Source organism: Entelurus aequoreus, linkage group LG14, assembly GCF_033978785.1.
Source record: "Entelurus aequoreus isolate RoL-2023_Sb linkage group LG14, RoL_Eaeq_v1.1, whole genome shotgun sequence".
In the NCBI taxonomy this organism is placed as follows: Eukaryota; Metazoa; Chordata; class Actinopteri; order Syngnathiformes; family Syngnathidae; genus Entelurus; species Entelurus aequoreus.
Genome location: NC_084744.1, coordinates 19,652,349 through 19,667,333, shown reverse-complemented (window position 1 = coordinate 19,667,333; position 14,985 = coordinate 19,652,349). Strand labels below are relative to the sequence as shown.

General features: G+C 40.7%; 1 protein-coding gene across 2 annotated transcripts in view; it reads right to left on the bottom strand.

Annotated features, from left to right (window-relative positions):
* The window catches only part of LOC133664495 (glypican-6-like), a 252,654-nt gene that overhangs the window by 183,817 nt on the left and 53,852 nt on the right, over positions 1-14,985 (bottom strand). For both annotated transcript variants that reach the window (XM_062069162.1, XM_062069163.1), the window contains exon 2: positions 8,238-8,396. In XM_062069162.1, the coding sequence (XP_061925146.1) occupies positions 8,238-8,396 (159 nt within the window). The remainder of the gene's footprint in view (positions 1-8,237; positions 8,397-14,985) is intronic.

Genomic DNA, 14,985 nt, shown 5'->3' with positions numbered 1-14,985 from the left:
GCTGAGATAGGCGCCAGCACCCCCCGTGACCCCGAAAGGGACAAGCAGTAGAAGATGGATGGATGTTTTAGCAGTCCAGGACCAGCTTTGGTGAACTGGGTGTTACCCAGGAGCAGCAAAATCAAATAGGAATTCAAACTTGATAGCCACGACTTTAAATAAGAAATGAAGGTTTTATATGCTGCACTGTGGAAACACCTTAAAGAGCAAACAGACAGGTGGCTATTTTATCCCAGCCTCCACCAGCCTTCACCATCACCAGGTGACGACAAGCCTCTTCCCACACAGTCTCACGTTGGGTGAGAGTGAGATTATTTCATCTCATTAAAGCGCAACTAAAAGGAGCTGACGCCATAAAGGGAAGGAGACAAGTGGGGTGAGGTGAGGAGGTAAAGTGTGTCTGGCTTGGATAATGAGCCACCCCCCATCCTGTAGCAGCAGCAGCCCGATGGTCAAGGCAGTCGCTATGGGGCTCCATCACACAGCGCAGCACCATGAAACAACACTTAATAATGCAAAGCTTGGCTAACGGCTGCTGTTCATCGTGTCAATCTGCCCTAGCAAGAAGCCGTGTTTTGTTTCATCTACTCCCAAGCGGGCCGGACTGGTAAAATCATGGCATGATAACTTAAAAATAAAGATAACTTCAGATTGTTTATTTTTGTTTAATATTAGACCAATCAAATTCTGAAAATGAACAAATCATAATGTTTTTTTTACACTTATATGTTGCAGTTAATTGTATTCTATCTTCATTAATTGTTATTTATACTTTTTGAATAAATGATGTGACTCATTTGTATACACTAGCCTTTAAATAGACCCCCCTTTTAGACCAGTTGATCTGCCGTCTCTTTTCTGCTCTGCCCCCCTCTCCTTCGTGGAGGGGGGGGCACAGATTTGGTGACCACATATGATGCGCTAGCTGTCCAAAGTTGGGACCCAGGGTGGACCACTCATCTGTGCATCAGTTGGGGACGTCTCTGCACTGCTGACCTGTCTCCACTCAAGATGATCTCCTGCTGGACTCACTATGGACTGGACTCTCACTATTATGTTAGATCCACTATGGACTGGACTCTCTCACTATTATGTTAGATCCACTATGGACTGGACTCTCTCACTATTATGTTAGATCCACCATGGACTGGACTTTCACACTATTATGTTAGATCCACTATTGCCTCACTCTGTCACTATTATGTTGGTTTCACTATGGACTGGACTCTCACTATTATGTTAGATCCACCATGGACTGGACTCTCACTATTATGTTAGATCCACTATGGACTGGACTCTCTAACTATTATGTTAGATCCACCATGGACTGGACTTTCACACTATTATGTTAGATCCACTATTGCCTCACTCTCTCACTATTATGTTAGATTCACTATGGACTGGACTCTCACTATTATGTTGGATCCACCATGGACTGGACTCTCACTATTATGTTAGATCCACCATGGACTGGACTCTCACTATTATGTTAGATCCACCATGGACTGGACTCTCACCTATTATGTTTGATCCACTATGGACTGGACTCTCTCACTATTATGTTAGATCCACTATGGACTGGACTCTCTCACTATTATGTTAGATCCACCAAGGACTGGACTCTCACACTATTATATTAGATCCACTATGGACTGGACTCTCTCACTATTATGTTAGATCCACCATGGACTGGACTTTCACACTATTATGTTAGATCCACTATTGCCTCACTCTCTCACTATTATGTTGGATTCACTATGGACTGGACTCTCACTATTATGTTAGATCCACCATGGACTGGACTCTCACTATTATGTTAGATCCACCATGGACTGGACTCTCACTATTATGTTAGATCCACTATGGACTGGACTCTCTCACTATTATGTTAGATCCACCATGGACTGGACTTTCACACTATTATGTTAGATCCACTATTGCCTCACTCTCTCACTATTATGTTAGATTCACTATGGACTGGACTCTCACTATTATGTTAGATCCACCATGGACTGGACTCTCACTATTATGTTAGATCCACCATGGACTGGACTCTCACTATTATGTTAGATCCACCATGGACTGGACTCTCACCTATTATGTTTGATCCACTATGGACTGGACTCTCTCACTATTATGTTAGATCCACTATGGACTGGACTCTCTCACTATTATGTTAGATCCACCAAGGACTGGACTCTCACACTATTATATTAGATCCACTATGGACTGGACTCTCTCACTATTATGTTAGATCCACCATGGACTGGACTTTCACACTATTATGTTAGATCCACTATGGACTGGACTCTCACTATTATGTTAGATCCACCATGGACTGGACTCTCACCTATTATGTTTGATCCACTATGGACTGGACTCTCTCACTATTATGTTAGATCCACTATGGACTGGACTCTCTCACTATTATGTTAGATCCACTATGGACTGGACTCTCACACTATTATATTAGATCCACTATGGACTGGACTCTCACACTATTATGTTAGATCCACTATGGACTGGACTCTCTCACTATTATGTTAGATCCACTATGGACTGGACTCACACTATTATATTAGATCCACTATGGACTGGACTCTCACACTATTATGTTAGATCCACTATGGACTGGACTCTCTCACTATTATGTTAGATCCACTATGGACTGGACTCACACTATTATATTAGATCCACTATGGACTGGACTCTCACACTATTATGTTAGATCCACTATGGACTGGACTCTCTCACTATTATGTTAGATCCACTATGGACTGGACTCTCACACTATTATATTAGATCCACTATGGACTGGACTCTCACACTATTATGTTAGATCCACTATGGACTGGACTCTCTCACTATTATGTTAGATCCACTATGGACTGGACTCTCACACTATTATGTTAGATCCACTATGGACTGGACTCTCTCACTATTATGTTAGATCCACTATGGACTGGACTCACACTATTATATTAGATCCACTATGGACTGGACTCTCACACTATTATGTTAGATCCACTATGGACTGGACTCTCTCACTATTATGTTAGATCCACTATGGACTGGACTCTCACACTATTATATTAGAACCACTATGGACTGGACTCTCACACTATTATGTTAGATCCACTATGGACTGGACTCTCTCACTATTATGTTAGATCCACTATGGACTGGACTCTCACCTATTATTTTTGATCCACTATGGCCTCACTCTCTCACTATTATGTTAGATCCACTATGGACTGGACTCTCACTATTATGTTAGATCCACTATGGACTGGACTCTCACTATTATGTTAGATCCACTATGGACTGGACTATCTCACTATTATGTTAGATCAACTATGGACTGGTCTTTCACACTATTATGTTAGATCCACTGTGGACTGGACTCTCACCTATTATGTTAGATCCACTATGGACTGGACTCTCACTATTATGTTAGATCCACCATGGACTGGACTCTCACCTATTATGTTTGATCCACTATGGACTGGACTCTCTCACTATTATGTTAGATCCACTATGGACTGGACTCTCTCACTATTATGTTAGATCCACTATGGACTGGACTCTCACACTATTATATTAGATCCACTATGGACTGGACTCTCTCACTATTATGTTAGATCCACTATGGACTGGACTCTCTCACTACTATGTTAGACCCACTATGGACTGGACTCTCTCACTATTATGTTATATCCACTATGGACTGGACTCTCACTATTATGTTAGATCCATTATGGACTGGACTTTCACACTATTATATTAGATCCACTATGGACTGGACTCTCTCACTATTATGTTAGATCCACTATGGACTGGACTCTCTCACTATTATGTTAGATCCACTATGGACTGGACTCTCACACTATTATGTTAGATCCACTATGGACTGGACTCTCTCACTATTATGTTAGATCCAGTATGGACTGGACTCTCTCACTATTATGTTAGACCCACTATGGATTGGACTCTCACTATTATGTTAGATCCACTATGGACTGGACTCTCACTATTATGTTAGATCCACCATGGACTGGACTCTCACCTATTATGTTTGATCCACTATGGACTGGACTCTCTCACTATTATGTTAGATCCACTATGGACTGGACTCTCTCACTATTATGTTAGATCCACTATGGACTGGACTCTCACACTATTATATTAGATCCACTATGGACTGGACTCTCACACTATTATGTTAGATCCACTATGGACTGGACTCTCTCACTATTATGTTAGATCCACTATGGACTGGACTCACACTATTATATTAGATCCACTATGGACTGGACTCTCACACTATTATGTTAGATCCACTATGGACTGGACTCTCTCACTATTATGTTAGATCCACTATGGACTGGACTCACACTATTATATTAGATCCACTATGGACTGGACTCTCACACTATTATGTTAGATCCACTATGGACTGGACTCTCTCACTATTATGTTAGATCCACTATGGACTGGACTCTCACACTATTATATTAGATCCACTATGGACTGGACTCTCACACTATTATGTTAGATCCACTATGGACTGGACTCTCTCACTATTATGTTAGATCCACTATGGACTGGACTCTCACACTATTATGTTAGATCCACTATGGACTGGACTCTCTCACTATTATGTTAGATCCACTATGGACTGGACTCACACTATTATATTAGATCCACTATGGACTGGACTCTCACACTATTATGTTAGATCCACTATGGACTGGACTCTCTCACTATTATGTTAGATCCACTATGGACTGGACTCTCACACTATTATATTAGATCCACTATGGACTGGACTCTCACACTATTATGTTAGATCCACTATGGACTGGACTCTCTCACTATTATGTTAGATCCACTATGGACTGGACTCTCACCTATTATTTTTGATCCACTATGGCCTCACTCTCTCACTATTATGTTAGATCCACTATGGACTGGACTCTCACTATTATGTTAGATCCACTATGGACTGGACTCTCACTATTATGTTAGATCCACTATGGACTGGACTATCTCACTATTATGTTAGATCAACTATGGACTGGTCTTTCACACTATTATGTTAGATCCACTGTGGACTGGACTCTCACCTATTATGTTAGATCCACTATGGACTGGACTCTCACTATTATGTTCGATCCACCATGGACTGGACTCTCACCTATTATGTTTGATCCACTATGGACTGGACTCTCTCACTATTATGTTAGATCCACTATGGACTGGACTCTCTCACTATTATGTTAGATCCACTATGGACTGGACTCTCACACTATTATATTAGATCCACTATGGACTGGACTCTCTCACTATTATGTTAGATCCACTATGGACTGGACTCTCTCACTACTATGTTAGACCCACTATGGACTGGACTCTCTCACTATTATGTTATATCCACTATGGACTGGACTCTCACTATTATGTTAGATCCATTATGGACTGGACTTTCACACTATTATATTAGATCCACTATGGACTGGACTCTCTCACTATTATGTTAGATCCACTATGGACTGGACTCTCTCACTATTATGTTACATCCACTATGGACTGGACTCTCACACTATTATGTTAGATCCACTATGGACTGGACTCTCTCACTATTATGTTAGATCCAGTATGGACTGCACTCTCTCACTATTATGTTAGACCCACTATGGATTGGACTCTCACTATTATGTTAGATCCATTATGGACTGGACTTTCTCACTATTATGTTAGATCCACTATGGACTGGACTCTCTAACTATTATGTTAGATCCAGTATGGACTAGACTCTCTCACTATTATGTTAGATCCACTATGGACTGTACTCTCACTATTATGTTAGATCCACTATGGACTGGACTCTCTCACTATTATGTTAGATCCACTATGAACTGGACTAGGCCACCTACTCAGTGGCCTAGTGGTTAGAGTGTCTGCCCTGAGATCGGTAGGTTGTGAGTTCAAACCACGGCCGAGTCATAATAAAGACTATAAAAATGGGGCCCGTTACCTCCCTGCTTGGCACTCAGCATCAAGGGTTCGAATTGGGGGTTGAATCACCTAAATGATTCCCGGGCGCGGCCACCGCTGCTGCCCACTGCTCCCCTCACCTCCCAGGGGGTGGAAAAAGGGGTTGGGTCAAATGCAGAGGACAAATTTCACCACACCTAGTGTGTGTGTGACAATTATTGGTACTTTAACTTAACTTAACTTAATTTGTAATCTATCAGAAGATGAAATTAATGTAATTTACTCATTTTCCTCAACTAGTGTACTAACATCATGTGGTGTATTATGTACATAAGTAGCATCATCTACAACAAAACTTGTGAATTTGGACTAATTTCATTTGTCACATGTGAAGCAAGAAGGGGATACATATTTCAGAATATTTATGTGCGCCCAGAAAATGTGTCCCCAGTCATAAGTATAACACGAAATGCACAGATTGTCAATTTGTATACTATGACTAATAAGCAGTAGAAGTAGGTAGTGTCCAAACACAGAAGTGTTGCCTCTATCCTAACATAGCTCCGCCCCCTCTGAAGTCACGCGTGTGGTAGGGGACACAAAGAATTGCTCTGGCGACATCTAGTGGACACAATTAAAAACAGCAGTTTCTTTCATTAAAAAAAATCAGCTTATTTTTATACTTTGCGAACTCATCTCGTGGGCCGGAGGAAACCTGTTGGCGGGCCGTACATTTGACAACCCTGGTTTAATCCAATGAGAGGGAAGGCTATAGTCCTCCCTCTAGCACATGGGTGTCAAACTCTGGCCCACGGGCCAAATTTGGCCCGCCGTGTAATTTCACTTGGCCCTTGAGGCAATATCAAATTAACACTAGAGCCGGCCCGCCGATTATATACAGCGGCGGTGCCACGGTAACACCGCATTCACTGCTAATTCTCACACTTGCCAACCCTCCCGGGAGACTCCCATATTTCAGTGCCCCTCCCGAAAATCGTCACGTCCCATTTTCGTCCAGTCCAAAGAGTGCTGGCCCAGTCATATAATATGTGCGGCTTCTGCACGCACATACAAGTAAGTGAATGCAGCGCATACTTGATCTTCATTGATACAGGTCACACTGAGGGTGCCCGTATAAAAAAACTTTAATACTGTTAGAAATATACGCCACACTGTGAAACCACACCAAACAAGAATGACAAACACATTTCGGGACAACCTCCGCACCGTAACACAACATAAACACAACAGAACAAACACCCAGAACCCTTTGCAGCACTAACTCTTCCGGGACGTACCTTGTAGCGTCCCGTAAGAGACGCTACAATGTGCAGAAATGTGTTTGTCATTCTTGTTTGGTGTGGGTTCACAGTGTGGGGTATATTTCTAACAATGTTAAAGTTGCTTATACGGCCACTCTCAGTGTAAACTGTATCGCTGTTGATGAAGTATGCGTTGCATTCACGTGTGTGTGGTACAGAAGCCGCTCATATCTTGTGACTGGGCGGGCACGTTGTTAGAAGGGATGAAAAGCGGACGGGACGACGGCTCGAAGAGGACGTTAAAAGCAGTGCCTGTAAGGCACGCCCCAAGACTGTAGAATACGACATATAATGACTGATGAACACCTTCGTTCGATAATGAAGGTTGCCTCAGCTCAAAGCCTGAGCCCCGACATGAATGAACTAGCATCCAAGAAAAGATGGCAGGTATCTGGCTTGGGCACATCAGATTAGATCAGTGTGTTGCAAACTGAGCAGTTTAAAGTCCAGAATGGTTGGTTTATTCATTATTTTATTTTCAAATTTATTAGCCTGTGGAAAAAGTTAATGTTGATATTTACCTCAGAAGGCTGCAAATAGAAAAGAGGCATTCAATTTTTATTTAAATTGTGTTTGATATGCCATTGATATTTTTGTATTATTATTATTATTATTTGAAACTCGATTTTGCATGTCACTATAAAGTTATATAAGCCTTGCTTGTTCAATATTTAATGCAAAACTTGTTTGGTCCCTGACAAAAAGGTTAATTTGTTCAACCTTGGCCCACGGCTTTGTTCAGTTTTAAATTTTGGCCCACTCTGTATTTGAGTTTGACACCCCTGCTCTAGCATATTAAGTAGCTAAAGAGCGACAAACGGCAAATCAATTTCTGATGGACACTCATGATTTGATTTTGCAGTTAGTTTTTCATTAAAACATTTTTTTTTAATGGACACATAAAAAAAATCTACTTGCCATCAAACTTCTGATGCCTGGAGACAAAGACGCTTCTCAAGTCATGACTTATCTCTTCAACCAGATCGCCAAACTCTTGTTTACTCCGCTGGCCAAAGGCGTCCTCCATTTCTTGGGTGCAACACGTATTTCCCTGCGGACACACTCGAAGATGTTCACCTGTACACATGAGATAAAGCAAAGTAATGGTTGAAATAAGGATGGCGAGCGAAGTATAGCATTGGTTAGCATGCCAGCATGTACCTCACTATAGCATAGTTGTAGCTGCTGTCAAATCCAATACACATACCATGGTAATACATTTGAACTAAGCTTGAATATATTGGTGTGTCAAAACCAACAGTACCAAATAAAAACATACATTTACAAAGCTTATCGGCGCTTTTTGCAAAGTTACCATTTTAAAAGAAACAAAAAAATACTACTGACTAGCTTATGTTACATTAACAGAACATATATTCCAGTCGATGTGTTAATTTAAGTTTAAGACACAACAAACCAAAAATACTCTTTACTTTCACAATTAAAAGACAAAGAAAGATAGCATCTCTCATACAATATTGTCATTTATAAACCCCCCTCACTTCCAGTCATAAAACAATCCCCTATCCCCCCCGCTGGCCCACCTTTTTTGGTGGGCCATAATCTCTCTCTAACAATTTTTTAAAAAGTCTCAAAAGGAGCAGCCCCATCACTTAGGTATTATAATCTGATTCTTGATCAACAATACAATTGAAAAATACTTAATATTAGGGCTGCAGTTATCGATTATTTTAGTAATGGGGGGACGGCGTGGGAGAGTGGCCGTGTCAGCAACCTGAGGGTTACTGGTTCAATCCCCACCTTCTACCAACTTCATCACGTCCATTGTGTCCATGAGCAAGACACTTCACCCTTGCTCCTGATGGGTCGTGGTTAGGGCCTTCTAGGCAGCTCCCGCCATCAGTGTGTGTGTGAATGGGTGAATGTGGAAATAGTGTCAAAGCGCTTTGAGTATCTTGAAGGTAGAAAAGCGCTATACAAGTATAACCCATTTACCATTTAATTGAGAAAACGTATGAATGAGTTAGTTCGAGTTTTTATCCGAGTTCGAGTAATCGGATAAAACACACATTATAGCCTCAGTGCATATTTTAGGGAAAATAGTTTAAATACATATTTTATTTGCTTGCCATAACCTTCATTCTTTTGTTTTCCTTCTAATGAATAAACATCTTCAACATTGAAATTGCATTTTGAAAAAAGAACCTCACCGCTGTGCACCGCTACACAGATCATGGCACCCGCACCCCACCACTCTCATGTGCACCCTATTGCAGTGCTTGTGCGGAAACTAAGTCCACGTGTTTAAAGTTCCGGACAATCTTTGCGGTCCAGATTTTATAAATTTTTGATTAATCGAAGTAGCAGAAAATAAAATGACGCTTTTTAAATCAAATAAATTGATGAAGCACTACTTGATAACAATATGTATTGTATAATCACAAGATACATATCAAATATAATTACATTCACATATATTCACAATAATAAATCCACTCATATAATTTCATTAAATACAATTTGTAGAAATACATTTCACCATTAAGATCGTTTATGTTTCCTACTCCTTGATGTACCTATCATTTTATATTTTTTATTTTTAGACTGTATGTCAGGGGTGTCAAACGTACGGCGAACAGTTTTTTATTCGGCCCACGGGATGAGTTTGCCAAGTATAAAAATGAGCCGAAATTTTTGAATGAAAGAAACTGCTGTTCTAGAAGTGTCCACTAGATGTCGCAATAGCAATTCTTTGTATCTTTGTAGATGATGCTACATATGTAAAAAAATAAAATAAACCACATGATGATGGAACATGAGCAAACTACATAAATAACATCTGTAATTTTATTTTGATATTTTTTTTATCTTGATAGATTGAAAATTAACACCAATGAGTAGACTGATGAACATTATCACGTAATTTATTCAGAAAGTATAAATAACGACAAATAAAAGGTAGACTACTATTGACCGCAACATGTAGGTGTAAAGAAAAAACCAGACAACATTGTCATTTGTACAATGTGCTTGTTCTATTTTTAAACAAAGAAAACAATCTGAAGTTGTCTTTATTTTTAAGTTATCGTGCCGTGATTTTACCAGTCCGGCCTACTTGGGAGTAGATTTTTCTCCATGTGGCCCCCGATCTAAAATGAGTTTGACACCCCTGGTGTATGTGTTATTACTTTGTTTTCATTTCTTCAGTCAATCGTGTGTTACCAATAGGCAACATGTTTTATTATTCAAAGTGCTCTTTTTTGCAATGTGCTTGTAAGGTGCTCTTGTAACTATTTAGGTTTGGACTTACATTATAACTCAAAAACCTGTATCATACAAAGTGTAAATACATTTTCTAGACCCCAAATATAAGATAACAGGCTCTCTTTCTCGAGAAAAATCACTGTCTCACTCTATAGTCATAATGTTCACACAAAGTCCATCCGTCTGTCCATTAAATCAACCAATGTGATCCTTTTCACTGTCAGATCAGCAACTAGCAACGTGTTTTATAAAGGCAGCAGCAGAAACATCATAAGTATTAGGAATCCCCCGGAATCATAAACATAAATGTTGCTCATGCTTTCTCGCTATCACAGATAAATCAGTTAGAGAGCAGACGTTACACTCCTTTAAAAGATGAATGCACGCATTACATAATTAATGACATTGGGGAGAAGTTAATCACGGCAAGTACATTCATCTATTTTGCCCCCCAGTTGCAAGTTAAAAGAAGATGCCAAAAATGTTAAATTGTTCTTAGTTGAACGCCCAACATCAGTGTGGACACATCAGGAAGTTTAGTCCATCTCGGACTAAGAGTGCAACGATTTGTCGACTTGGTCCACAAATATCTACAATAAATTTGCAATGTAAAGAAGAAAGGCACAATAACAAACGCAGTGTTGTGTTAGTTACTGAAAACCAGTAACTAGTTACAGTTACTAGTTACTTTATTTCAAAAGTAACTCAGTTACTAACTCAGTTACTTACACCAAAAAGTAATGTGTTACTGTGAAAAGTAACTATTTAGTTACTTATTTTTTTCTTTTTTCTTTTTTAAGGCTCCCATTAATGCCCTTTTAGCCTTCAATGGCTCTATCAATGTTGTCCTGGCTAGCAGTCCCTCCGTTAAAATCCTTAAGTGGAGGTGAAGTGGCATCGGAGACTGTGTCTCTCTTTACTAGCTTCGTCCAAGAATGTTGCTTTTGTAGCTGTTTCAGCAGATTTTAACTGCTGTTTTGGGCAGTAGATAGGATCTTTGATCCAAGACACGACTTACATTTAACTAAAATGTTCTTTTTCGTTGTGCTCCACAAAAAAGAAAAGTAGTGAGAATATCTCCATGTTAAGAAACTCGGCTTCGGCTCGGCCATGATGTCTTGTTAGTAAACACAGACACGCCCCCCCTGCCCCCCCCACACACACACAGCGCGCCTCTTGTGACACAGGAAGAATCAAAAGGACGACACTGCAACTCTCCAATAAAACACACTCAGATCTTCTCAGTTTCTAGCCGCTACTACATAAAAAATAACGTAAAATAATGCAGCAACACATCATGTAGTAACGGTAACTGAGTTACTGAATATAAAAAAAAACACGTTAGACAACTAGTTACCGCCGAAAATAACGGCGTTAGTCCCAACACTGAACAAACGTCAATCACACACTCAGACAAAAACATTAGGCACCACGGCACTTATATCCATCCATCCATTTTATACCGCTTGTCCCTTTCGGGGTCATGGGTGGTGCTGCACTCGGGCGGAAGGTGGTGTACACCCTGAACAAGTTGCCACCTCATCGCAGGGATATCAAGAAATAAGAAATATACAATCTATTAGATAGATCAGGGGTCAGCAACCCAAAACGTTGAAAGAGCCATATTGGACCAAAAATACAAACAACTAATCTGTCTGGAGCCGCAAAAAATTAAAAGCCGTATATAAGTCTTATAATGAAGAGAACACATGATGTAAGTGTCTATATTAGCTATAATAGCCTACTATCAAAATTACTTCAAAAGTCTTATATAAGTCTTATAATGAAGGGAACACATGACATAAGTGTATATATTAGCTACAATAGCCTACTATCAAAATTACTATGTGTCGTAGGCTGAAGCAAATCTTTGTTGACAGAAATGTGGAAATGTAACATTTATTCTACACATTTTTATAACATTAGAAACCATGATTAGCTCTCCAACAAGTCAATAACATCAACAAAGCGCACCTTTGTGCATTCACGCACAGCATACAACTTTTGGTGGACAAAATGAGACACAGAAGAAGTGGAAGATTTTACATGTAACCAAACTGTTGCGTCACAGTCCACACTATGGTGAGTTCAAGAACCGCCGAAATTAGTAGGACAAAACCATGTTCACTAAATACTCTCATCAGTGAAGCATACACACAAACATATTAAACAGTGGATTTTCTAACAATTGGAAAGGTTTGTGTCATGTTTGTCCTCAAACAAAAAACATACTAAAACCAAAAAATTATTTTTCCACCATCATTTTCCATTTTCAGTCCTTTTTTAAAAATGCTCCAGGGAGCAACGAGGGCAGCATCGAAGAGCCGCAGGTTACTGACCCCCGAGATAGATAAATGTTGAAATTAATTGAGTCTATCAGATTGCTTTAAAATGCCAGTAGTTGATTATTAATCAATAATATACCTGTGTGCAGATTTTTAAACACATCATCACAAAATGCTTGTTTCTTTTTGAGGGAGTTAGATAGCTTTAGTGTTTGCTGTTTGTTTTTATTAGTGCTATTTTTACTGTCTTTTGTTTTCATAAAAAATATACAGTACATACCGAAATTATTCAGAGTGCTTTACTTTTTCCACATTTTGTTATGTTACAGCCTTGTTCCAAAATGAAATACATTCATTTTTGTCCTCAAAATACTACAGACAATACCCCATAATGACAACAGTTTATTGTTTTGTTTTTTTGTATTGATTAAAAATAAAAAAATCACATGTATATTAGTAGTCACAGCCTTTGCTCCTCAAGTGGCATAAATTGGATGGATGGAAATGTGTCATCTTTGTTAAAGTTAAGCCTTTTGCTGCGAGCACCCTCGGGACACGCCTGTGCTCGCTCTTCCCACATCACGGCCACGCCCCTGCTCGGCTGCAAGCAATCTGCAATCAGCGCACCTGGGTCTGATGAGGGCAGATGGCATAAAGACCAGCGTACCCGAAGAGACAGTGCCGGAACGTAGTTCTCTGTACACAGTAAGCTATCGCGTCTCTGGCTCCCCTCCCGCATACTCGCTCTCTCTCTGTGCCTTCCCAGTTCCCGTGTCTTATGTCCTTTGTGTTTTCCGCAGTGCTTTCCCTGTCTCCCGTGATCGAGCTTTGTGCCTCGACTTCCTGTTGGATTCCAGACTGCCTCCCTCGATCCTCGCTATACCCCACTGACAACCTGCCTGTCTCACGGACATTCGAGCATGCCTTTCATCTTCAGGACTTCAGCCTCTCGCTCAACACTCAAGGTAACACACAACAGTTAATTCCACACATTGTCTCACACACGTTTGGATTTTTGTCACACTACATTTTCTAACTTTTTATTAGTATTGTTTATTATTGTGTGTATATATATATATATATATATATATATATATATATATATATATATATATATATATATATATATATATATATATATATATATATATATATATATATATATATATGTCTTAATTGGATTATCCCAAAAAAAAAAAAAAAAAATAGTGCTCGATACCGTGGTAGAGCGTAATATGTATGTGTGGGAAAAAATCACAAGACCATTTCATCTCTACAGGCCTGTTTCATGAGGGTTTCCTCAATCATCAGGAGATTAAAATCTACATATATATATATATCCATCCATCCATCCATCCATCTTCTTCCGCTTATCCGAGGTCGGGTCGCGGGGGCAGCAGCCTAAGCAGGGAAACCCAGACTTCCCTCTCCCCAGCCACTTCGTCCAGCTCCTCCCGGGGGATCCCGAGGGGTTCCCAGGCCAGCCGGGAGACATAGTCTTCCCAACGTGTCCTGGGTCTTCCCCGTGGCCTCCTACCGGTCGGACGTGCCCTAAACACCTCCCTAGGGAGGCGTTCGGGTGGCATCCTGACCAAATGACCGAACCACCTCAACTGGCTCCTCTCGATGTGGAGGAGCAGCGGCTTTACTTTGAGCTCCCCCCGGATGGCAGAGCTTCTCACCCTATCTCTAAGGGAGAGCCCCGCCACCTGGCGGAGGAAACTCATTTCGGCCGCTTGTACCCGTGATCTTGTCCTTTTGGTCATAACCCAAAGCTCATGACCATAGGTGAGGATGGGAACGTAGATCGAGCGGTAAATTGAGAGCTTTGCCTTCCGGCTCAGCTCCTTCTTCACCACAACGGATCAATACAGCGTCCGCATTACTGAAGACGCCGCACCGATCCGCCTGTCGATCTCACGATCCACTCTTCCCTCACTCGTGAACAAGACTCCAAGGTACTTGAACTCCTCCACTTGGGGCAGGGTCTCCTCCGCAACCCGGAGATGGCACTCCACCCTTTTCCGGGCGAGAACCATGGACTCAGACTTGGAGGTGCTGATTCTCATCCCAGTCGCTTCACACTCAGCTGCGAACCGATCCAGCGAGAGCTGAAGATCCTGGCCAGATGAAGCCATCAGGACCACATCATCTGC